At 41.3% G+C, this 27,233-nt stretch overlaps 1 protein-coding gene and 1 pseudogene across 1 annotated transcript; both read left to right on the plus strand.

Moving 5' to 3' along the window:
• Positions 1 to 1,558: 1,558 nt before the first annotated feature.
• Positions 1,559 to 15,292, plus strand: LOC115150254 (transforming protein RhoA). The gene is made up of 5 exons (XM_029693352.1): positions 1,559 to 1,739; positions 9,848 to 10,005; positions 10,392 to 10,512; positions 13,682 to 13,812; positions 13,910 to 15,292. Exons 2-5 carry the CDS (start codon positions 9,850 to 9,852, stop codon positions 14,081 to 14,083), a joined length of 582 nt encoding a protein of 193 aa, XP_029549212.1. The 5' UTR covers positions 1,559 to 1,739; positions 9,848 to 9,849; the 3' UTR covers positions 14,084 to 15,292.
• A 5,976-nt stretch (positions 15,293 to 21,268) lies between these two features.
• LOC115151185 (rab GDP dissociation inhibitor beta-like) lies at positions 21,269 to 22,695 on the plus strand (annotated as a pseudogene).
• The last annotated feature ends 4,538 nt before the right edge of the window (positions 22,696 to 27,233 follow it).

Here is a 27,233-nt window from a genome sequence, read left to right on the forward strand (position 1 = left end):
AGTGGTTAGAGCATTGGGCCAGTAACCGAAAGGTTGCTAGATCAAATCCCCAAGCTGACAAGGTAATAAGAATGTGTTCTTAACTGACTTGCCTAGTTAAATAAAGGTTAAATAAAATAAATAAATAAAATAAAAATGTACTCTGTACTGGTACCCCTTGTATATTGCCCTGCTATTGTTTTTTACTGCTGCTCTTTAATTATTTGTTATTCTTATCTCTTACTTTTTTTTTTAGGTATTTTCTTAAAACTGCATTGTTGGTTAAGGGCTTGTAAGGATTTCACTGTTGTATTCGGCACATGTGACAAATAAAATGTGATTTGATCTATGAACGTTTGAACATCTTGAAGACCGACCTGGCCTTAATGGCCATGTACTCTTATATTCTCCACCCAGCACAGCCAGAAGAGGGCTGGCCACTCCTCAGAGCCTGGTTCCTCTCTAGGTTTCTTCCTAGGTTCCTGCCTTCCTACGGAGTTTTTCCTAGCCACCGTGCCTCTATATCTGAATTGCTTGTTGTTTGGGATTTAAGACTGGGTTTCTGTATAAGCACTTCGTGACATCTGCTGATGTAAAAAGGGCTTTATAAAACAATGTGATTGATAGAAGAATGCAAGGCCTTTTACTCTAGCCAAATTTTGGAGTAAAGGAGCCTAACATTACGCCTTAGTCCAAGGACCTTACATGTTCTGTTTAAAGGGAGAATTGGCTCTGGAAGCCAAAACAGCCAAATACTCCTTCATAGAGACTGGACGGGATTGGCGTTTGGGGGGGTGTAGTGTGTGGGGGGGGGGGGGGGTGTCTAGGGCTTTACAGGACTAATAAAATAATTGAAAGTCAGTAGGCCATGACTGGCCTCACACTCCCGTACAGTAGGTGGCTGTGTACGCACCTTAAATGTTGGATGTGATCCACCAACCCAATCTCAAAGAAGAAGCAACCTTTGTCCACTGATTGAGGTGTAATGTAATGGAGCTGAGAGTCATGATCAAGGGCTTTTTTAAATTTAACTAGGCAAGTCAGTTAAGAACAAATTCTTATTTACAATGACGGCCTACCCCAGCCAAACCTGGACAACGCTGGGCCAACTGTGCGCCGCCCTATAGTACTCCCAATCACGGCCAGATGTGATACTGCCTGGATTCGAACCAGGGACTGTAGTGACACCTCTTGCACTGAGATGTAGTGCCTTAGACCGCTGCGCCACTCGGGCTACCTTTACTCATTTCTTAGCAGGGACTTTTAAAAACGTTTATACTCCATCAGTGCAATTACCATTCATCATAATTATCAATTAACTATGATCATTATTATTAATAATCATAATTATCACCATGGAAATGGATTATTTGAGAATCAATTCATTTGTTGGCGTTTTTGCCAAGGTCCATCTGGAGGTATATCTTTCTTGTGACAAATAAACACCGCTGCAGTCTGAACGATGGGCTGAAATAGGGCATCTCTGTTGTAGCCATGTTCGGAACTGTGTGGCTTCAGTCAGTGTCCATAGAGGGAGGAAACCCTGTCTGTACACAGACTTTGCTGTCCGGGTCATCAAAGATTTTTCAGTTCCACCCGTCCTACGCAGTCCGAGTCAAGCACCTCCTCCTCGCGGTCTGTTTCAGAGCGCCCCCTCAAACACGGTTGGGAGCTACTAGCCTAACACAAGCAAACTAGTCAAGCGTGAGACCGAGACATTATCAAGAAAACAACAAACTAGCTAGCTACCTATTGGCCAGGTAAGCCTAATTGGATTACACAAATGTTGCCAATATAACTCAGAAACCAATAATGCAGTAGTATAACTAGCTAACATAGTTATTTTAAGCGCATTAAAAGCTAACCAGGTCTAAATGTATTTTCCTCTTCAACCTTGCCAGTTAGCAAGCTAGCCACCCCTTCACTTCCGCGTCTGATAGGCTAATCTAATTCGCTAGCAAACTATCGTTGGCAAATTAGTTATTTTAAATTCACATAGATAACGTTAACTAGTTAGTTAGCTAGGACTGTTTACGTGGTATTCGTGCCCTGCAATATCACACATGGCCGCATAAATTAATAACACATGTGTTGACCAACTTTTATTTCGTGTTGAGCTAGCTAGCTAGAACTAGCTAAGCTATCTAACGTTAGTTGTTAGTAAAGTTAGTTAGCTGTGTAATAACCCTTCTGTTAGTTGCCTAGCTAGTTGCTACCATGCTGTGTTGTCATGGGTTGCTGCCATGCTATGTTGTCGTCTTAGGTCTCTCTTTATTTAGTGTTGTGTGTTTTGTCGTATATTTGTATTTTTAATCCCCGTCCCCGCAGGAGGCCTTTTGGTAGGCCGTCGTAAATAAGAATGGGTTCTTAACTGACTTGCCTAGTTTAATTCATTAACTTTTTATTTATCTTGTGGCTAATCAAGTAGGTAAGCCAGTAACTTAGCGAGCAAAAATAGCCAACTGTTAATACTGTTGTGAGGAGGGGGATAGATAATACTGTAATGAAACAGCAGGGAGCAGGTCTCGAACCCTCGACCTTCTAACCCGAAGGCCAATGCGCTATCAACTGTGTCGCAAAAGCATGCTCGAACGGCCGAGTCGATTTCCGCGCTTATAAACCCAGGGTCGTTACCATACATTAGCTTGCTCGTTATCTTGATTTGATATCCCACTCATTTAGCTAGCTACTTTAGTTGCGTTAACTAATGTTATTCTGATTGACATTCAAATATACACAATCGATCCATTTTGATCTGAGTCATATGTTCCCGAATGAATTAAAAATAATCTATATCTGAAAAGTACCCTTAGTGTTTTCATAACATTAGACACAGTCTAGCTGTGTTGTTCCAGATCACAAATCCTACAGGAGACCTATTCGATCATATGAATTAATCAATGATTTTGACAAATTCATATTTTGAAGTGAGAGCTGTCCCTTTTATTTCATCCCGTTATTTCATTTCAAAATACAGTTCCACCACTGCTACAAAGATAGATACAGGTAACATAGCCCCTGATCATGACTCATTACATTACATGACAAAAAGTACTTGGACACCTGCTCGTCTAACATCTCTTTCCAAAATCATGGGGATTAATATGAAGTTGGTCCCCCGTTTGCTGCTATAACAGCCTCCACTCTTTTTGGAAGGCTTTCCACTAGATGTTGGAACATTGCTGGAGGGACTTGCTTCCATTCAGCCACAAGAACATTAGTGAGGTCGGGCACTGATGTTGGGGCGATTAGGCCTGGTTCGCAGTCAGCGTTCCAGTTTATCCCAAAGGTGTTTGATGGGGTTGAGGTCAGGGCTCTGTGCAGGCCAGTCAAGTTCTTTCACACTGATCTCGACAAACCATTTTTGTATGGACCTCACTTTGTGCACAGGGGCATTGTAATGCTGAAACAGGAAAAGGCCTTCCCCAAACTGTTACCACATGTGGAAGCACAGAATCGTCTAGAATGTCATTGTATGCTGTAGCATTAAGATTTCCCTTCACTGGAACTAAGGGGCCTAGCCCAAACCAGGAAAAACAGCCCCAGCCCATTATTCCTCCTCCACCAAACTTTACAGTTGGCACTATGCATTGGGACAGGTTGTGCTCTCCTGGCATCCGACAAACCCAGATTCATCCGTTGGACTGCCAGATGTTGAAGCGTGATTCGTCACTCCAGAGAACGCGTTCCCACTGCTCCAGAGTCCAATGGTGGCGAGCTTTACGCCACTCCAGCCGACGCTTGACATTGCGCATGGTGATCTTAATCTTGTGTGCGGCTGCTCGGTCATGGAAACCCATTTCATGAAGTTCCCGACAAACAGGTCTTGTGCAGAAATTTGCTTCCAGAGGCCGTTTGGAGGTCGGTAGTGAGTGTTGCAACAGAGGACAGACAATTTTTATGTGCTTCTGCACTCGGCGGTCCCATTCTGTGAGCTTGTGTGGCCTACCACTTCGCGTCTAAGCCGTTTTTGCCCCTAGAAGTTTCCACTTCACAATAACAGCACTTACAGTTCACAAGGGCAGCTCTAGCAGGGCAGATATTTTTAGAACTGATTTGTTGGAAAGGTGGCATCCTATGACAGTGCCACGTTGAAAGTCGCAGTTCTTCAGTGGTGGCATCCTATGACAGTGCCACATTGAAAGTCGCAGTTCTTCAGTAAGGCCATTCTACTGCCAATGTTTGTCTGTGGCGATTGCATGGCTGTGGGCTTGATTGTATACACCTGTCAGCAACGGATGTGGCTGAAATAGCCAAATCCACTCATTTGAATGGGTGTACACATACTTTTGTGTATATATAGTGTAGCTAAGAGTCATTGGAAGAAGGCGTCATCTGTTGGGGGGAGTTTTGCGGTATGTTGATGTTCAGTCTGAACATTAACACACCGCTTGCGGTATGGTTTTGGAAGCATAAGATCCTTTCATATTGGCAAAAATAAATAAATTGATACACACCTTTTTATAGTGTTAGGGTTCCCACACGGCCATATCCATGTTATAGCGCTTGTTTTATGGAAAACAGACGGAAGACAGTGGACTACCTGTGCTAATTAGCTATCTGCGTTAGAGGTCGACCGATTAATCGGAATGGCCGATTAATTAGGGCCGATTTCGAGTTTTCATAGCAATCGGTATTTTTGGCCACCGATTTGCCGGTTTATTTTTTTAAATTTATTTTAAATGTATTTATTTATTTTTTTACCTTTATTTAACTAGGCAAGTCAGTTAAGAACACATTCTTATTTTCAATGACGGCCTAGGAACGGTGGGTTAACTGCCTTGTTCAGGGGCAGAACGACAGATTTTTACCTTGTCAGCTTGGGGATGCAACCTTACGTTAACTAGCCCAACGCTCTAACCTCCTGCTTTACGTTGCCAAGGTAAGTTGCTAGCTAGCATTAAACTTATCTTATAAAAAAACAATCAATCAATCATAAACACTAGTTAACTACACATGGTTGATGATATTACTAGTTTATCTAGCCTGTCCTGCTTTGCATATAATCGATGTGGTGCGCATTCGCGAAAAAGGACTGTCTTTGCTCCGACGTGTACCTAACCATAAACATCAATGCCTTTCTTAAAATCAATTCACAGAAGTATATATTTTTAAACCTGCATATTTAGCTAAAAGAAATCCAGGCTAGCAGGCAATATTAACCAGGTGAAATTGTGTCAGTTCTCTTGCATTCGTTGCACGCAGAATCAGGGTATACAGAATCTGTCTCGTTGCGAACTAATTTGCCAGAATTTTACAGAACTATGAAATAACATTGTAGGTTGTGCGATGTAACATGAATATTTAGACTTATGGATGCCACCCGTTAGATAAAATACGGAACGGTTCCGTATGTCACTGAAAGAATAATGTTTTCGAGATTATATTTTCCGGATTTGACCATATTAATGACCTAAGGTTTATTATATTATAGTTAAGTCTATGATTTGATATTTGATAGAGCAGTCTGACTGAGCGGTGGTAGGCAGCAGCAGGCTCGTAATAGTCAAAGGTATATGGTTTAGAGAGAAATAGTCGACGCGTCATAATTCCTGTAATAACTTGCGGCTGAACTTGAAAGGGATTCCTTCGTTATTTTACCGTTCATGTCTTCCATAGAGAATGTCTTGATCTACTACAAATAAGGTCTGTGTTTTGTGCTTAAACCGCCTTGGCGTTTTGATACCCGTGTAAATCTCACTAGGTAACGTTTGTCAACATATTTTCATAAATCCACTCTACAAAAAAAATGTATCTTCGCTTATATTGATCAGAGTTATATCCAATGGATATCTACACAGTTATAAAATTGGCATGGTGGTGTAAGCCTAAACCAAACACAGACCTTATTTTAAGTTAATCTAAAAATATCCTATGGAATAAATGAACTGCTTTTCAGATTTTGCTAGAAGGTGTCATGGGAATTATGACTCGCACTTTGGTAGTCAATTCTTACCATGCCCATTATTAAAATAGGATTTCCTGCATATAGAAATTACAGTTTTTGTTTTCAGCATTCATCACAGGTAACTTAAACTCTGAATAATAAAAATAAACAGTTGAGTTTTTGTCTCCTAAGCAGACTCTTCAGTATCGTTGTCACTTCAGAGGTGTGTGTGTGTGTGTGTGCGTGCATAAAAAAAAATCATAATAATAATCGGCCGATTAATCGGTATCGGCTTTTTTGGCCCTCCAATAAATCGGTATCGGCGTTGAAAAATCATAATCGGTCGACCTCTAATCTGCGTCCCCGAACACTTGTGTGTAAACAGAAGACAGACGCCACAAACTTGTTCTCACTGAAAAATACTGTCTTTTATTTATTTATTTCACCTTTATTTAACCAGGTAGGCAAGTTGAGAACAAGTTCTCATTTACATTTGCGACCTGGCCAAGATAAAGCAAAGCAGTTCGACACATACAACAACACAGAGTTACACATGGAGTCTGTTGCAACTGTTTGTTTTTGTTGCATTTGTGAAATTATTTTGATATGATATGAAAGTAGAGGGGTTTATGTTTCTAGAACTGTGCTGCAATTGAGAATCGTTTCAGTATGGGGTATTTGGCTGTTTTGGCTACCGGAGCCAATTCTCCCTTTTAACAGAACATGTAAGGTCCTTGGACAAAGGGGTAACATTCGTCCAATATTGGGCTACTGCTAACATAGCTCTCAAACCCTTCTCTCCATTGGGTTTTCAGTGGTTAGCTATAATTTCAACACTGTGTTAGCAATGTCAATAATGGAGGTCGACCGATTTATGATTTTCCAACACCGATACCGATTATTGGAAGACCAAAAAAAGCCGATACCGATTAATCGTCAGTTTTTTATATATATATATATTTGTAAAAATGACAATTACAACAATACTGAATGAACAATGAACACTTATTTTAACTTAATATTATAACTGCAATCAATTTAGTCTCAAATAAATAATGAAACATGTTCAATTTGGTTTAAATAATGCAAAAACAGTGTTGGACAAGAAAGTAAAAGTTCAATATGTGCCATGTAAAAAAGCTAACGTTTAAGTTCCTTGCTCAGAACATGAGAACATATGAAAGCTGGTGGTTCCTTTTAACATGAGTCTTCAATATTCCCAGTTAAGAAGTTTTAGGTTGTAGTTATTATTGGACTATTTCTCTCTACTATTTATATTTCATATACCTTTGACCATTGGATGTTCTTATAGGCACTATAGTATTGCCAGCCTAATCTCGGGAGTTGATAGGCTTGAAGTCATAAACAGTGCATCAAGCAAGTATTGCGAAGAGCTGCTGGCAAACGCAGGAAAGTGCTGTTTGAATGAATGCTTACGAGCCTGCTGCTGCCTACCACCGCTCAGTCAGACTGCTCTATCAAATATCGAATCATAGACTTAATTATAATTAACACACAGAAATACGAGCCTTAGGTCATTAATATGGTCAAATCCGGAAACGATCATTTCGAAAACAAAACGTTTATTCTTTCAGTGAAATACGGAACCGTTCCGTATTTTATCGAACGGATGGCATCCCTAAGTCTAAATATTGCTGTTACATTGCACAACCTTCAATGTTATGTCATAATTATGTCAAATTCTGGCAAATTAATTACGGTCGTTGTTAGGAAGAAATGGTCTTCACACAGTTCACAACGAGCCAGGCGTCCCAAACTGCTGCATATACCCTGACTCTGCTTGCACAGAACGCAAGAGAAGTGACACAATTTCCCTAGTTAATATTGCCTGCTAACATGAATTTACTTTAACGAAATATGCAGGTTTAAGAAAATATACTTGTGTATTGATTTTAAGAAAGGCATTGATGTTCATGGTTAGGTACATTGGTGCCATGATTGTGCTTTTTTTTGCGAATGTGCTTTTGTTAATTCATCACCCGTTTAGCGAAGTTGAAGTAGGCTGTGATTTGATGGTAAATTAACAGGCACCACTTTGATTATATGCAACGCAGGACAAGGTAGTTAACTACACATGGTTGATGATATTACTAGGTTAAGATACGTTTTTAATGCTAGCTAGCAACTTACCTTGGCTCCTTGCAGCCACAAGGTCCTTTTGATGCTGCACTCGCATAACAGGTGGTCAGCCTGCAACGCAGTCTCCTCGTGGATTGCAATGTAATTGGCCATAATCAGCGTCCAAAAATGCAGATTACCGATTGTTATGAAAACGTGAAATCGGCCCCAATTAATCGGCCATGCTGAATCGGTCGACCTCTAGTCAATAACCATCGCTTGGAAAACAGATTTCAAAACATTTGGCCAGTGCTCTAAATTAAAAATGTTAGTGTCCCAATTTTAAAAAAAGTTAAAGTACCACATAAAATTTAGGCGCACCAGAAAATACTTTTTTGATTGAGATACAGGCTAAAGGAATTCTAGCTACTTTTGAAGCACATGTTGTGCCCTAGAAACTAATATATAACACTGTAAATAAGTCAGTTGTGGAATATTAGGTTTCTATATTGTGTAAAAGCTCTTGTCCTATTTTTTTAATTTATTATTTAACTAGGCAAGTCGGTTAAGAACAAATTCTTATTTACAATGACGGCCTACCCCGGCCAAACCCGGACATGACGCTGGGCCAATTGTGCGCCACCCTATCGGACTCCCAATCACTGCTGGTTGTGATACAGCTTGGATTCGAACCAGGGACCGTAGTGACGCCTCAAGCACTGAGATTGTACACTGTCTCTTTATAAACGTCAGGTTTGGGATGATTAAATGCAAGAGATCTGTCATTCATTCATTGCTATTACCATTGATCTCCTGAAGAAGCTATCCCATTTCCTTTATTTATGTGCCCCCAAATGTTTGGATAAACTGATAAAGTTACCAGGTTCTTAGCTAGCTAGACAACGAGGTAACATGACTGAACAAAGTCTAAACAAATGGTTAACGACGTCGACGCTCGAGTGGTTTTATAACGGTCCACGACATGGTTTCTGAATGTAAAATGCGGTTCTGGCGATCAGCTATCGGAAGATAAAAATGGTGCGCCAGTAATATTGGGTCAGATCTTTTGACCTGGTAGAGCTAGAAGCAAAGCGTTTTCGCTGTAGTAATGGTGCAACAATGACGCTAATGGATCTGCACTCGCTTTCTCTAGGGAACTCGGAAACAACGTCACAGCGAAGCCTTATCATTATTACAACTATCTGGGAGATTTTTTTCATAGTTGCACAGTGCTCCCAAAATAAAACTCTTGGTTGCACAGAAACATATTTAGTCGCATATGAGACCAAATTGGGCGCACTTTAGAGCCCTGCATTTGGCCCTTATCTTTCATATCAGCCAGGGGGGAAAATATTTCAAGTAAAAAAAAGATGCACTTACTATAATGTTAGCAGATTGGCACAGATCCATACACTGTGTGCTTCCAGTTGACGGACTACACTTCCTCCCCAGTTATGCTTACACACAGGTGTACAGGAGCACAGGTGGTCTCTTCTGTCTGTTTTCGGTAAACAAGTTATGTAACATGGAGATATGATCACATGGGAACACTAACCCTATGAAGTTGTGTAATAATTTTACCTTTTTATTTATTTTTTGTCACTGATATAAAAGATACGTTCATTATGTTTCCAAAACCATACCACAAGCGATGCGTGTTAGCAATTTGAGCAAGTGTCCAGGCTCTTAACAAGTCCCCCAGGAAGAAGATACCTTCATCTATATGCACTCTAAGGGAGTTGGTGCCTATGAATGGGCTACAGCTAACATACTGTAACTATTAACTACGTAATATGAGGCCCATGCAGGACTTGAAAACATCTGTTGCCAGTACCATCCATGCTCCAACTCTTTGATCTGTAATGTATTTATGTCTGTCTCAACATTCTCTCGTTTGTTCAGTCATGGCAGCAATCCGAAAGAAACTGGTCATAGTGGGAGACGGAGCCTGCGGGAAGACGTGTCTGCTCATCGTTTTCAGTAAAGATCAGTTCCCCGAGGTCTACGTGCCCACTGTCTTTGAGAACTATGTCGCTGACATTGAGGTCGACAGCAAACAGGTAATGTCTTCTCCCTTTGTTTTTTTCAACCTGCGTTTCTCTCGCTGTAAATTACATTTATCATACAAAGCAGGACGATCAATGAGAATTAACAGAATTCAAATCTGCCAACAGTCACCACCTCACTCGAGGCTTGCCCAAATTGGTAAGCGCCAATAGTGGCAGACAGTGTTGGCAGATATCACATTTTGTTTCAATAGATTTTTCTAAGCAGTAAGTTGCCCAGCTGTGTGTAATTATGTGGTATTGCTGACTTTTCCTATGATTAAATGTGGATTGGCCATTCTGCATCATGCCTCTTCATTGTTTCATAATAGGTCAGATACACTGTATTTATCTGGGAAGTTGGGCACAGTTGGTTGATGTGTCTTGAAATCCTTTGGCAGGTTGAGTTGGCACTATGGGATACAGCAGGCCAGGAGGACTATGATAGGCTCCGTCCCCTCTCTTACCCAGATACTGATGTCATCCTCATGTGTTTCTCCATTGATAGCCCCGACAGTTTGGGTGAGTATTTATGTCGCTACGCATACAGACACCCACACATACCAATTCAGTCAGACATCAATACAACTGTGCAGACGTATACACATGCATACACATTCACTTTTGTGACACCTGGTCTTTTTTTGGTGACAGAGCTTTGACAGAATTGGAAAGCACACTTACACCCACAATCAGAGGACATTTACCTGGACAGTAGGGCTGGGTGATATGGCCAAAATCTCATATAACGATACATATCACGATATAGCACATTAACTTTAAATTAAATGAATAAATAGTTTATATAAAATGACCACATGTAAAGGCCTATTACTTATTACATTTTTAATTATACTCAAATAAAAAGGTACTTACTCATATTTGATTATTTTATTTAGAACCTGGGCAAATTTTCAATTAAGCATGTAATAAAATATGAATGTATAAAATCTAAAAGTAAATAGAAAACACTTCAACTATAGTTGCAAACAAAATAAATATAGGCCTAAAAAAAAAATATATATATATATATATATTTATATTTTTGGGGCTTGCCTGTTTTGCCTGTTATTTTGGCATTAATACGTGTCGCATATCAATTTGCATTTGGTACCTTGGGTCGAGTGTTAGCACCAACTAGAGGTCGACCGATTATGCTTTTTCAACGCCGCTACCGATTATTGGGGGCCCAAAAGGGCCGATACAGATTAATCGGCCAATTTTTTTACTTATTATTTATTTGTAATAATGACAATTACAACAATACTGAATGAACACTTATTTTAACTTAATATAATACATCAATAAAATCAATTTAGCCTCAAATAAATAATGAAACATGTTCAATTTGGTTTAAATAATGCAAAAACAAAGTGTTGGAGAAGAAAGTAAAAGTGCAATATGTGCCATGTAAAAAAGCTAACGTTTAAGTTCCTTGCTCAGAACATGAGAATATATGAAAGCTGGTGGTTCCTTTTAACATGAGTCTCCAATATTCCCAGGTAAGAAGTTTTAGGTTGTAGTTATTATAGGAATTATAGGACTATTTCTCTCTAAGATTTGTATTTCGTATACCTTTGACTATTGGATGTTCTTATAGGCACTTTAGTATTGCCAGTGTAACAGTATAGCTTCCGTCCCTCTCCTCGCTCCTACCTGGGCTCGAACCAGGAACACATCGACAACAGCCACCCTCGAAGCAGCGTTACCCATGCAGAGCAAGGGGAACAACTACTCCAAGTCTCAGAGCGAGTGATGTTTGAAACGCTATTAGCGTGCACCCCACTAACTAGCTAGCCATTTCACATCGGTTACACCAGCCTAATCTCGGGAGTTGATAGGCTTGAAGTCATAAGCAGCACAATGCTTGAAGCATTGCGAAGAGCTGCTGGCAAACGCACGAAGGTGCTGTTTGAATGAATGCTTACGAGCCTGCTTGTGCCTACCATTGCTCAGCCAGACTGCTCTATCAAATCATAGACTTAATTATAACATAATAACACACAGAAATAAGAGCCTTTGGTCATTAAAATGGTTGAATCCGGAAACCATAATATCGAAAACAAAACGTTTATTCTTTCAGTGAAATACGGAACCGTTCCGTATTTTATCTAACGGATGGCATCCCTAAGTCTAAATATTGCTGTTACATTGTACAACCTTCAATGTTATGTCATAATTAATTACGGCCTTTGTTAGGAATAAATGGACTTCACACAGTTCGCAATGAGCCAGGCGGCCCAAACTGCTGCATATACCCTGACTGCTTGCATGGAACGCAAGAGAAGTGACACAATTTCCCTAGTTATAAGAAATTCGTGTTAGCAGGCAATATTAACTAGATATGCAGGTTTAAAAATATATACTTGTGTATTGATTTTAAAGAAAGGCATTGATGTTTATGGTTAGGTACATTGGTGCAACGACAGTGCTTTTTTCGCAAATGCGCTTGTTAAATCATCACCCGTTTGTCGAAGTAGGCTGTGATTCAATGAGAAATTAACAGGCACCGCATCGATTATATGCAACGCAGGACACGCTAGATAAACTAGTAATATCATCAGCCATGTGTAGTTAACTAGTGATTATGTTAAGATTGATAGTTTTTTGTAAGATAAGTTTAATGCTAGCTAGCAACTTACCTTGGCTTCTTGCTGCCCTCGCGTAACAGGTAGTCAGCCTGCCATGCAGGCTCCTCGGGGAGTGCAATGTAAGGCAGATGGTTAGAGCGTTGGACTAGTAACCGGAAGGTTGCAAAAACGAATTCCCGAGCTGACAAGGTAAAAATCTGTCGTTCTGCCCCTGAACAAGGCAGTTAACCCACCGTTCCTAGGCCGTCATTGAAAATAAGAATGTGTTCTTAACTGACTCGCCTAGTTAAATAAAGATGTATAAAATCTTTTACAAAATCGGAAAATCGGTGTCCAAAAATACCGATTACCGATTGTTATGAAAACTTGAAATCGGCCCTAATTAATCGGCCATTCCGATTAATCGGTCGACCTCTAGCACCAACCCACGAATCCCCCGTTTCTCGACTGTGTAAATTGGGGCCATGTCTTTGCAGATGTTAGTTGTAAAGGCAGCTGTTATCTCCTTCCATCTTCGTGATTCTTTGCCATATGGTGTAACGCGGGCAAAAGCCTCTTGTAACGTCTGAGTCGGGGGTTTGTTTTGAGCACTCAACTGTACCTTTTTGGGTCTCATCCGTAGACTCTCTCCGTACTGTTTCACATGATTCTTGCGTAGGTGGTAAAAGAGGTTAGTGGTGTTTGAGCCTGTTGTCGAGACCGGCCTGCGCCATATTTTGCAGAGTACGGTTTTCTGGTCTGTCAGACTTTTCATACCCAAACCACATCCATGTGACCTAAGTTGCCCCTCTTTTAGGTACGAGTTCCGTGTCTCCGTGCTCTGTGCCACGTTCACTCTCTTCCATGTTTGTTTGTGTTGCAAATTTCCGAACGCAAAGCGTCGTCCAATTGACGAAAAATATTGCTGTAAAGAGTGTGATTTGCGACACAATGAAATAAACAATAGAAAAACGTCTATCGTTTCATATTATGCTCTATCATCACACGATATATATCGGCATATCGCTCAGCCCTACTGGACAGCCTTGATTAGTATGCTGAAGAAGTTTGCTCTCGCTAACTCCTACTGGCCTTGACTTCTGCCCTTCCCCCTTGTTTAGAAAACATCCCGGAGAAGTGGACTCCAGAAGTCAAACACTTCTGCCCTAACGTTCCCATTATCCTAGTGGGCAACAAAAAGGACCTGCGTAACGACGAGCACACCCGCAGAGAGCTAGCCAAGATGAAGCAGGTACAGTCAGTCTCTCTCTCACACACACACAATTCTCAGAAGATCAATATGTGGCTTTCCTGACTCCACATTCTGACCCACCCCCCACCCCTCTCAGGAGCCTGTGAAGCCAGAGGAGGGGCGTGACATGGCGAACCGGATCAGTGCCTTCGGCTACATGGAGTGCTCTGCAAAGAGCAAGGATGGGGTGAGGGAAGTGTTTGAGATGGCCACGAGGGCGGCGCTACAGGCCCGGCGGGGGAAGCAGAGACATAAATGCCTCCTACTGTAAAAGGAGGGAAGGTGTGAGGGACACGGCCTCCCACTGGGTACAAGGGGAACGATAGAAGATAAGAAACTTGGTCTATTCCCCCCTTCGCTCCAAAAAAGACTGTACTCACCAGTTTTTACTAAAGGTGTAATGCTTTTAATTTTCTGTCTTGAAGCAAAACAAGTTAAATAGTCATGGTTTTGTCAGTATTCAATGTTGATGATGGGGTTATGGAAATGCTTTTTTTTGTACTTGTACATGAGTGAATCTGCCATATCAACATTTCCCTTGTGAACCTGTATGGCCATGTAACTGATGTAGTCAGCCAGAGGTGTAATCATTAGTCCAAAACGTTTTGCAATGGAAACTTAATTTCTAATGGACAAATTCAGGTAGGTCCCTCCCCGTTTTTGATCTGTTTGGTTCCTAGTGAATACACCCCAGGGGATCTATTGTTGTGTCATACCTGCCAATTAAGTGCTTGAGCCCTGCCCACTGAACTGAGGAACATTTCCACAGCCAATCAGGGAGGGGTACCTATACACTGTGACCCATAGTCTTTATGATTCTTTTGTAATTTTTGATTTAGGCACAGGCATAAAATTGTTGAAATAAATGTGCTTCATATAAAACCCCATGTGCATCTATTCATAAAAACCCACATGGACAATTTTTGAACAATTAGTTTAACACCCATGGAAATGTTGTATCTGTGTGTAATAACTAACTTTAAGATTCTTGAGACCGTTAATGGGAACTGGATGATGGCAGATGATGATACAGATATAAGCAAAATACTTATGGTAAATATTTGTTTTAAATTATTTGTAAAAGATCATTTGCCATTGCAAAGAACAAAAATGAGTTCTGCTTCCATAATCTGTCCCTACTGAGTTCCCAGCACTCAAGACAAATAGGTCTTAGATTCTAGGTCTTTGGTGTGATTGCCGGACTTGGTCAACACTATTGTTTCAACGTGCAAATATAGCTTTTTGTAATGTATTGTGTGCTTTACTTTTTACATCGTTGGATCGTACCTCGCCTCACATTATGCCCATTTTCACTATATTTACATTCCTGAGGGGTCTGTCATTAGGCTATGGCACAGTTTACTAGGAGTGTTTGGTAAAATGAGGTGACAAGACAATGGATCTCAAATGATTATCATGCAAGACCTGGAGAGCTGGGGCTTGTCGTGTCTTTGGCATCATTAAACTGAAGATTCATCTATAAAAAATTCTCTGTAATTATTATTACGTGATTAAACTACTTAATCATGTAACTGTAATTAACTAGGAAGTCGGGGAACCAAGGAAAATATTCAGATTACAAAGTTATAATTTTCCTAATATAACTTTCAGATATTTTAATATCTGATCACTTAGTCTTCTGATTAATGAATTATTCTTTACCTCACGTCAGTCTCATTCCAAACATCGTAAATTGTTGGTTATCGAACCAAGTCTTCACTATGAGTCATCCATACATCAATTGTCTTAAAATCATTTATTTACTAAGTACTCACAGAAATGAATCACACAAACAAAGTAGATATGGTTACAAAGAAACGATAGGGGGAAGTGCCCTAGTGTGCTAAACCGGCATGGCGGCTTGTTAGACAAAAGGGGAGTGGGGGTCAGCTGAGAAGACACTACAGAGTTGATAATTGTAACAATTGAAATGCTAATCCTTTGCACATGAACGCTCACTCATTTGGTAATAATTGCAATCAATATATATGTTTACGCTCAGTGTGTCGGGATCTCTGTTGAAAAGTTTGTTTCTGTTGGAGAGTTTGTCCGCCCTCTCTCGCTCTGTCGTGGTTATAATGGATAGTTCAGAGTGACATTCATTCATGTCGTTATAGAATAGATGTTTCAGCGGTTGTCGGTCTTCGCAGTCTAGTAATTAATATCAAAGACTTGTTCTTATTCTGTCGGTATCGATAGTCTAAGAGTTTAACCACGTGGGATGGTTAAAAGATTCAGCAATCTACTCAAGCCTTATTTCCCTCTGTGATAGAGGTACTGGTCTCGTCTCAACCCTAAGCCCACTCGTTATCGAGGTAAGCTGGTTTGAAGTGGGAAAACCCAGGTGGGGGTTTTATTCGGAACATAGAAAAGGGCTGTCCCATGACGCCAGGTCATGTCTGTGCTCCTGGGGGCGGGCCAATGACTTAGTGAAACTTTAAACAGAAATACAATTCTCTCACATTAACATCATTACATAGCATCACATCATTTCACAGATAGTTTCATCTTTACTCATTCATTTTGTACAACAACTAGATGTAAGCCTCAACTGAGACTGTTGTATAAATAGGATTATGGTAATGTGGCGGTATTCTCTCATGAGTTTCACAAAATTGTACTAAACGGACCAGTTCGTAGCTCGTTACTTCACCGATCTTTTATACATTCTTCAGAACATGAATTTTGTTCGGACCTCAAGTCCTGTGAGGTGGAAGAAATTCCTTTGTTCTCTCTATGAAAACTCACTCTCTCTATACTGTCTGTCCATGAGGAAGGATTCTCCTCCAGGAATTTACGACCTGAGGTCGCAGCAGCCTGGGTGTAGGAGAGACAGAGAGAGGGGGATGGTGCAGAGGGAGGAGGAATAGTGCTCGCTGTACCCAAAGAGGGCGGGCGACGTCATGACAGGCTGTATTTATGAAGTATCTCTGAGTAGGAGTGCTGATCTACTATCACAGCCATTGCAATCAGCCCCACAGCCAACAAGGAGCGATAGAAGATCCAGCCAGAGGTGATGGTGAGCAGGAAGACACACAGGACGAACAGCTTCCCCCCCCCGAGCTGACCGGCTGTCAGAATAGGGACCCAATCCACTGTGGATAAATTAACAAAAGACATGATGGTAACTCTTCATTGTAAGGGGTCCTTATTACAGTGTAATTACACTAACAAGTTTTGTAGTTAACTGTGACAACTCATAGTTACATTGTAATAATATGTAACTGCTGCTTGTAATTGTGGTATGTAACTACATGGTAACTTTACAAGTAAAGTTGTGGGGTTTGCTCTTCAAAAGTTTAAAATGTTGTACTTTGATTATATTATTAAAATAGTGAAATCATTTTTAATTCAAATCGATAGTCAGTATATTTGGTCAGTAGTTATGTGGTTGTGGTCTGTAGTTGTGTTTTTGTTGTCACTAGATGTGGTCAGCAGTTGTGTGGTTGTGGTCACTGGATGTGGTTAGCAGTTGTGTGGTTGTGGTCACTAGATGTGTGGTTGTGATCGGTAGTTGTGTGCTTGTGGTCACTAGATGTGTGGTTGTGGTCAGTAGTTGTGTGGTTGTGGTCACTAGATGTGTGGTTGTGGTCAGATGTGTGGTTGTGGTCAGTAGATGAGTGGTCAGAATTTGTGTGGTTGTGGTCAGTAGTTGTGTGCTTCTGGTCAGCAGTTGTGTGGTTGTGATCAGTAGTTGTGGGGTTGTGGTCACTAGATGTGTGGTTGTGGTCACTAGATGTGTGGTTGTGGTCACTAGATGTGTGGTTGTGGTCACTAGATGTGTGGTTGTGATCAGTAGTTGTGTGGTTGTGGTCACTAAGTGTGTGGTTGTGATCAGTAGTTGTGGTTGTGATCAGTAGATGTGTGGTTGTGGTCACTAGATGTGTGGTTGTGGTCACTAGATGTGTGGTTGTGGTCACTAGATGTGTGGTTGTGGTCACTAGATGTGTGGTTGTGATCAGTAGTTGTGTGGTTGTGGTCACTAAGTGTGTGGTTGTGATCAGTAGTTGTGGTTGTGGTCAGTAGATGTGTGGTTGTGGTCACTAGGTGTGTGGTTGTGGTCAAATGAGTGATCAGTAGTTGTGTGGTCAGAATTTGTGTGGTTGTGGTCACTAGATATGGTAAGCAGTTTTGTTTTCGGGGTCAGTTGTTGTGTGGTTGTGGTCAGTTGTTTTGGTCCGTAGTTGTGTGGATCTAGTCTGTAGTTATGGTTCAGTTGTTGAATGGTCAATATTTGTGTTGTTGTGGTCTGTAATTGTGGTTATTCTCTTCACTCTCATAATGTTTGCTCTCTGTGTCTGTGAATATCCTAGCAATATTTTTTTCTAACTTGTTGGGTTAGTGGTCCAAACGGCAGTTGTATGGAAAATAATGAATCTGCTGGCTTCTGACATGATTTACAGTAGCTAGAAAGAGAGCAGGCGATTAGTTACTAAAACGGCTCTAGTTACAGATTGGTACACACGATTTCTTATCCGATTTCGGATTTGACAAGCAGAGAAGTAGGGGAAGATTTCATACCTTGTAACATTTTTCTCTAACTTGTTGCGTTAGTGGTGAAAACTTCAGTTTTTTGGGGAAAAGTTGGAAGAAGATGTGGTAATGCATTTACTAAAACCGCTGTACCGTAAGATCCCTAGTGAATATTTTGATTCCGCGACCAGATATGAATAGCAGAGAAGTAGACGAATAGCTTAAACGTTGTAGGAGGAGTAGAGTGCTAAAGAATAAGAAGAAATATGTTGAATATCTAAGATGGGGCCCTTACTGTGCAAGCCCCACAATACAGCAGTGTAACAATGAATGCTTGTTACAAATGAGCAGGTTTCCACTAAATTCACTGACTTAGTGTTTCACTTCTAATTATCATAATACAAAATCCCCATCGAAATACATCAATTTAAAATAGAGATTTTTTTTTTTGCATGGGCTATTTCTCAATCCACTGCATCCGTCTATGTCGCACTTCCGTATCTGCAGTGAAAGGTGGCACAGCTAAGGTGGTGTTTGTCAGACCATGAGACATCCCCCAAAATCGGTCTTCTCATGAAAACGTCTGTAGCATCCGAACAGCCTACAAACTATTATGGAAAGATGGAGACTCACGTTTTGCTCTACAACCCCCACAAGCATCACGGGACAGTACAGCCGATCTGCCAACTTCTGACTGTAGCATCCGAACAGTTTGGCCTACACACTAATATGGAAAGGTGAGTCTGTAATGTACACGTCAGTTGTTTTGCTCTACGAGCACAAGAATCACAAAACTAATCTGAAGGTACCCGGGTACCAATTAAAAAGATTAATGGAAGTATGAAGATAGTTTAGTGCCTAAAATAAGGGGTTACATACCAAAAACACAACAACAAAAAAGTTTCCTGATCTTTCTTATAACTCTCAGATATAGAACAGACACCTCAGAACAAACTTAACTGTGAGTCAGGGTCATTATTGTAGTGTTATCCTGTGTTTGTGTGTTTGTTCAGGTCAGTTGGTTAAAATGCTGGTGTACACCTATGTAACTCGGCATCGGGACTTTAAGGTGTTGGAGGGAAGCTATGTGTACAGGGCTGGTAAAGTCCACAAAGTCCCTTCAACCGAGGCAGAAGCCTTAGCTTCAGGTAACACATTTCAGGTAACACAACCAATATTTGTAACTTACAAATCCTTTGTTTCAGATTCATTCATCAGGGTCAGTCTGTTTCATCTGGAGTATTCTCTTGTCTTATCCGGTGTCCTGTGTGAATTTAAATATGCTCTCTCTAATTCTCTCTTTCTCTCTTTCTTTCTTTCTCTCGGAGGACCTGAGCCCTAGGACCATGCCTCGGGACTACCTGGCATGATGACTCCTTGCTGTCCCCAGTCCACCTGGCCATGCTGCTGCTCCAGTTTCAACTGTTCTGCGGCTACGGAACCCTGACCTGTTCACCGGACGTGCTTGTTGCACCCTCGACAACTACAATGATTATTATTATTTGACCATGCTGGTCATTTATGAACATTTTAACATCTTGACCATGTTCTGTTATAATATCCACCCGGCACAGCCAGAAGAGGACTGGCCACCCCTCATAGCCTGGTTCCTCTCTAGGTTTCTTCCTAGGTTTTTGGCCTTTCTAGGGAGTTTTTCCTAGGGAGTTTTTCCTAGCCACCGTGCCTCTTTCACATGCATTGCTTGCTGTTTGGGGTTTTAGGCTGGATTTCTGTACAGCACTTTGAGATTTCAGCTGATATACGAAGGGCTATATAAATAAATTTGATTTGATTTGATCAACGGATTCCCACATAGCAGTCAAAGTAAACTCGAATTGATTATGTTGATGTTAAATACATAGTGTCATTCAAAGTCTCATGCTGTGGATGTAACATGGTGTGTGTTACAGATCTGATGGGGCTGTTTGACAAACACAGGTTCAGGAAGCTGCTCCCGCTCCCACCAGGACATGGACCCCAACAGGACCAGCATGAGAGAGTTGTTCCGCCACTTCGACCTGCGACCAGACATCATGGAATTCCCTGGCCATGTCTTGGCCCTGTACCGCAGTGACGAGTCAGTACAAATGTTAAACAGACAGGCACGCACACACACACATATTCTCTAAAATATACGCCACAACTCAACAGAATATAAATTGAAGCCAAGATGCAAACTTTTAGAATCTCTATGGTCGTGTCCCTGCCTTCACAGCTACTTGGACCAGCCGTGCATCCAGACCATTTAGACGGCTTAAGCTGTATTCTGAGTTTATGGCTCGCTAAAACTGCAGTCCCTACCTCTTTCCATTGTGTGGGCTAGGATAACTACCCAAGGGCTTTGCCAGGTAATACACACACACACATGCAGGCGCTCAAGAATGCATTAATACATTAACATCAAGTGTTTTTATGATGGTGTTGTATATGTCCCCAAAGTAAACCCTCACTATTCCTGTGCGTCTCAAGTTAAGTGCATGGAGGGACCTACATGTTAAATAGAAAGGTGGAAGAGACTGTGATGGGCAGAGGGGTAGCAGTGAAATCTGAAGGAGCAGTGAGTGGTTGGTGAAGTAGAGAGTGGATAAGAGAGAAAGAGAGTGTTGAAGAGGGAATTAATGAATTAATGGTTGAATGAATGAGAAATCGTAGTGCATGAATTACAGGAAAGTGGGCTGAATGTCAGTAGGGTAAATTAGTAGAAGTGTAAGAAGGGCTATATAAATACATTTGATTTCATTTGATCTCTCACCCCAGCTACGTGCTGGGTGAAGAAGGAGGGCCAGGTTACACAGGTCATCTGTTCACTGAATCATCCAATCAAATACACCCATGATGCCAACTCCTGCCAAATAATCATCCCTCAAGCAAAGTCCACAGGAAATCAGGTATGGCACAAGAAATACACTAGAAGTTAGACAAAGGCATACCCAAATACCAAACAGGTTAAATGTGAATACAATATGTTTTCAGACATTTATGTATGGTGTACTACGCTCACAACATGGCGTCATCGGGGATGTATGTCGCCATGGTGAGCACCACTGTAGAGACCAGTAACCCAGAGAAGTAAATGCAGCCTGGGATGGAACTGCTGGAGCCCATTCATCAGAAGTAAGTTCTACACAACCGTGGCCTAAGGTGGTCTAGCAGTCTTAGCCACAGCCCCCGGCACAAATGTTTGCGGTGTTGGCATACGTTTGACACAACCTCTCTATAGCTTTTTCCACTGTCATCCTCTCTCTATCTGTTCAATAGAGTCAGAAAATATCCTTAAAAGTATATATTTAAAAAAAAAAGTTTCACACAAGCTACTGTTACATCCTGAGTCATATGTACAGTATATTGTAATGACACACAACCAATTTCACACACAAAAAAATACACTAAAGAATTGTGATTGGTTTACAGATTTGTTTCTGTCAGCAACATGATGGTCCCCATTAATGATGGAAGGAAAAGTCAGGTAAGGGGCTACGTTCTATATATTGTATTGTCCTTAACCCCACACCTAGTGACCTCGCCAAGAGGTTCAGATCTTTTGGTGTTCGAGTCAGGTTTCAGGTCCTGGTCGTGGATACTCCCTTAATTCGATGCACGTTAAGGACTTGGAATAGAGAAGCATGGGGACACGCTCTCCTGAAAGAAAGGGGGTAGTGTATCGACCTTAAGCCAACACCTAGCAACCTTGTTGAGAGGTTTGGATCTCTTGGTGTAACTGCTAAGGGGTTGACAGTCGCTGGACCTGGGTTCAAGCCCCGGTCGAGGATACCCACCGAATTCACTATAATATATCAAAATGGTTTTATTATTCTAGGCCATTGAGTTGTACCTGGATTACAAATTGTGGAGACTCCGGTGTTGTTTATTTTGATCCTAACTCCCTTGTTCAGATCTTTGTGTCTCGCTCCTATGACGCCACGACACACTTTGAGACTGAGTGTGAGGACATCAGGGATAGTCATCGCCGCTTCACAGGATGAGAAATCATCTTTGGTGACTTGTGCAGAGACTTGTGCAGAGACTGTGATGATGGTGACTTGATGAGGACAAAAGCACGTTCCTCCCATTTTGAACGTTGGTTCGATTCCCACTTGGGTCTCCTATACAAAAATGTATGCACACGCTTGGACAAAAGCTTATGCTAAATGGCAAATATTACAATAATATTATATTGCGGTTGTCTGTCATGTCTTTGTTTTTGTGTTTTTTAAGCAGCCCTTAGATTGACCTCTTGTATCTCCCAGAATTCCCTGCTTGACAGCTACTGTATGTCATTGTAAATGTTCCATTTATCATGTGGTAGATGCTCTTCCACTCTCTTAGATGGTATCGAGACTGGAGAGTGGTACGCTAAACAACTTCCTGTTGATTTAATACCCTGTCTAATAAACACCACACTTAATTTGACTGTGGCCTGTGCATCATTATAGAGTATAGAGACAAAGTGGAGTCGCAATTCAACAGCTCAGACACAAGACGAATGTGGCAGGATCTACAGACAATCACAGACTACAAAGGGAAAACCAGCCACTTTGTGTCCCCACCTCTTGCTTGCGTCTAACCCTCGCAAGGCTGTCGGCCAAGACGGCATCCCTAGCTGCATCCTCAGATCATGCGCAGACCAGCTGGATGGAGTGTTTATGGACATATTCAATCTCTCCCAATCCCAGTCTGCTGTCCCCACTTGCTTCAAGATGTTCACCATTGTTCCTGTACTCAAGACAAGCAAAGGTAACTGAACTAAATTACTATCGCCTCGTAGCACTCACTTCTGTCATCATGAAGTGCTTTGAGAGGCTAGTTAAGGATCATATCACCTCTACCTTAACTGTCACCCTGGACCCACTTCAATTTGATTACCGCCCCAATAGATCCACAGACGATGCAATCGCCATCGCACTGCACACTGCCATATCCCATCTGGACAAGAGGAATACCTATGTAAGAATGTTGTTCATTGACTATAGCTCAGCCTTCAACACCATAGTAACCTCCAAGCTCATCATTAAGCTCGGGGCCCTGGATCTGAACCCCGCCCTGTGCAACTGGGTCCTGGACTTCCACTTCGCTGATCCTCAACACATGGGCCCCACAAGGGTGAGTGCTCAGCCCCCTCCTGTACTCCATGTTCACTTATGACTGCATGGTCACGCACGCCTCCAACTCAATCATCAAGTTTGCAGAAAACAGTAGTAGGCCTGATTATCAACAATGACAGGACAGCCTACAGAGAGGAGGTGAGGGCCCTGGGAGTGTGGTGCCAGGAAAATAACCTCTCACTCAATGTTGGCAAAACAAACGCGCTGATAGTGGACTGATCATCGACAGGATCGCAGTGGAGCAGGTGGAAAGCTTCCAGTTCCTCGGCGCACACATCACTGACGGTCTGAAATGGTCCACCCACATAGACAGTGTGGTGAAGAAGGCCAATTTTGATTGGCACCTAAAACCCACATAAACTTTTACAGATGCACAATTGAGAGCTTCCTGTTGGGCTGTATCACTGCCTGGTACGGCAACTGCACCGCCCGCAACTGCAGGGCTCTCCAGAGGGTGGTGCGGTCTGCCCAACGCATCACCGGGGGCAAACTACTTGCCCTCAAGGACACCTACATCACCCAATGTCACAGGAAGGCCAAAAATATCATCAAGGACAACAATCACCCGAGCCACTGCCTGTTCACCCTGCTATCATCCAGAAGGCGAGGTCAGTACAAGTGCATCAAAGCTGAGACCGAGAGACTGAAAAACAGCTTCTATCTCAAGGCCATCAGACTGTTAAATAGTCACCACTAGGCGGCTTCCACCCGGATATTTAACCCTGCACCTTACAGGCTGCTGCCACATAAACATAGACTTGAAATCATTGGCCACTTAATAATGGAACACTATTCACTTTAATGTTTACATATTTTTGCTTTACTCATCTCATATGTATATACTGTATTTTATTCTACTGTATTTTAGTCTAAGCCACTCCAACATTGCTCTTCTTAACTTACTTTTAGTTTGTGTGTATTGTTGTGAATTGTTAGATATTACTGCACTGTTGGAGCTAGAAACGCATGCATTTCGCTACACCCGCAATAACATCTGCTTAACATGTGTTTGTGACAAATAAAATGTGATTTGATTTCTATTTTTCCGAGTTTAGTGTATTAGGAGAGTATGTGATTGCGTGTGAATGAATGGTTGAATGAATGAATGGCCATGTGTTTGTGTGGTGAAGCAAAACTAGATTGATGATTAGTGGATACACGTATCCTGCAGATTATCTCTGAGAAGAACAAAGCCAGTGGAATTGCGTTACATATTGCATTATGTTGTATTGTGAGACAGATAGAGAAACGGGTGGTTCGGAGAGGTAAGGGTAGAAAATAGACAATGAGATTAAAGAGGTTTACTAATCCAAATGAAGGACAGTCACCTTGGGTATATCCCATATGCTCTCACTCACTGAATTATTGATATGAATCAATGTCTTTCTGTTCCATTTAGTAAATTGCTCATGATAATCAGCAAACGGTGCTCAATGACGTGAACATTACTCATTATCTTCAACACATGCAATTAAATAAATACAAAAAACTATTTGTTGTAGATATTGTTTATTGCTGATGATACAGATAAAAACTGCTGATACAGATAAAAACCACTATAAAACACCCCCTCCAAATCATATCCTCCAATGCTCAGAAAAACATAATTGCCAACACATTCCACTTCTTTTTCATTTTCATCTTCCCATACACACATACACACACACAAACAAACTTCTAGAAATGTCTCACCCTGTTCACATAAAGCCATGATACAACCTTCGTGCAAGGAGAGTGCAATTGCAAAAAACATACAGCAATTCAGCACCTGAATAAGGACAGATTGATCCAGATCATACATCCTAGAGTGGTAAACAAACATCCTCTTTTCCATCAAATCCCTCTTTTCCAAAAATAACTCATGATGTTGTTGTTGCTAGGCTACTCTAGCTCTGTGCTGATTGGAGGAAGAATCAGACCAGCCGCCACCAGTCACCTTTCACTGCTCAGGAAGTTGCACAAGCGTTTAGCTGAGGAAGGAGAAGGGATGAGTGTCAGAGAGAGAAGAAAAATGCAAATTATAGCTGCCCTACACATTCTATAGGCAGGGGCTGCCCATGTCTGTGTATGGATGGAGAGCTTTCCAGAGCGGTGGTGGCACACAGTAACTTACTGTGAGAAAAATATCTTAACAAGAGGATATTCTAAACCAGGCTTGGGTAAACCTGTCTATAAATGCTCATGTACTGAAATATATTGCACAACCACACATCCCTAATACTGTAGACTGATGTCAGTTGAGGTCAGGTGTCCCTACTGTGCACCTCCACAGCGATGCCTTTGCTCTTGAGAAGGGCCAGGAGTTTGGGATCAATCAACTCTGACCGACCCCCTGTATCCAGGACCAGAACCTCTGTGGACACAAATCATTCATGAGACAAATCATGAGCATACACTATAGCCATACCTCTGAAGTGGAATTCACAAAAACATTTCAAGTATGAACTTTCAACTATTTATAACAAATTACCTATAATTCACTGTGTTTATTTTGTCTGTGTATGCCAGGGAAATGTATTTCTGCCTTTGCATATTGCATGAGGTTGTGTATTTATAAATGTGAGTATCACATTTTTTGTCTATCATAATTTGTGTCATCTTGACTGAAGTATAATTGAATTACAGTACCAGTCAAAAGTTTGGACACCTACTCATTCAAGGGTTTTTCTTTACTTGTACTATTTTCTACATTGTAGAATAATAGTGAAGACAACAAAACTATGAAATAACACATATGTAGTAACCAAAAACAGTGTTAAACAAATCAAAATATATTTTATATTTGAGATTCTTCAAGGTAGCCACCCTTTGCCTTGATGACAGCTTTGCATACTCTTGGCATTCTCTCAACCAGCTTCACCTGGAATGCTTTTCCAACAGTGTTGAAGGAGTTCCCACATATTCTGAGCACTTGTTGGCTGCTTTTCCTTCACTCGGAGGTGCAACTCATCCCAAACCATCTCAATTGGTTTGAGGTCAGGTGATTGTGGAGGCCAGGTCATCTGATGCAGCACTCCATCACTCTCCTTCTTGGTCAAATAGCCCTTACACAACCTGGTGTTTTGGGTCATTGTCCTGGTGAAAAATAAATGATAGCCACACTAAGCGCAAATTAGATGGGATGGCATATCGCTGCAGAATGCTGTGGTAGAGAAAACCCCTGAAATGAGTAGGTGTGTCCAAACTTTTGACTAGTGCTGTGTCGCACCAATTCGAGGTTCCAACACGTGAAAAGTATTGCAAAAGTCTACACTGATGTCTTTATAGCTGCCGACCTGCAGGGGGCGACATATGGAAAGATAAAAGGACATTCAACATAATACACTTTTAAATCTCATATTCAACTCATCACTACTCATCTCTCACACAGCACTCAACAGTATTACAGGAAGCAGGTAAACTAAAGCTGAAGAGAGATTAAAAAAACTAGAACAGTCATAAAGGTTGACTTCTGGTGGGGATTTGAGCAAAGGTCAAACACAACGTGGGGACCAGTACTGAAAAAGTATGGAAATGTATGCATTCACTACTGTAAGTCGCTCTGGATAAAAGCGTCTGCTAAATTATTAAAATGTAAAAATCTAAGTGTATATTTTGCATTTGTGAAATTATTTTGATGTGATATGAAAGTAAAGGGCTTCATGTTTCTAGAACCATATCGCAATTCAGAATCGATTCACATTTAAATGGAGAGTTGGCTGTTTTGGCTGCCAGAGCAAGTCAACTTCTGAAAATAACATATAAGGTCCTTTGACCTGAAAGAATAATGGTAGGCTGCTTATTAAGAGTACAGCTTGGGCTAGTCTGTCCCCAATGCAGCTGTAAGCAAGCATAGGGTTGGAATCT

The sequence above is a fragment of the Salmo trutta genome, chromosome 16 (assembly GCF_901001165.1).
Source record: "Salmo trutta chromosome 16, fSalTru1.1, whole genome shotgun sequence".
NCBI classification, from domain to species: domain Eukaryota; kingdom Metazoa; phylum Chordata; class Actinopteri; order Salmoniformes; family Salmonidae; genus Salmo; species Salmo trutta.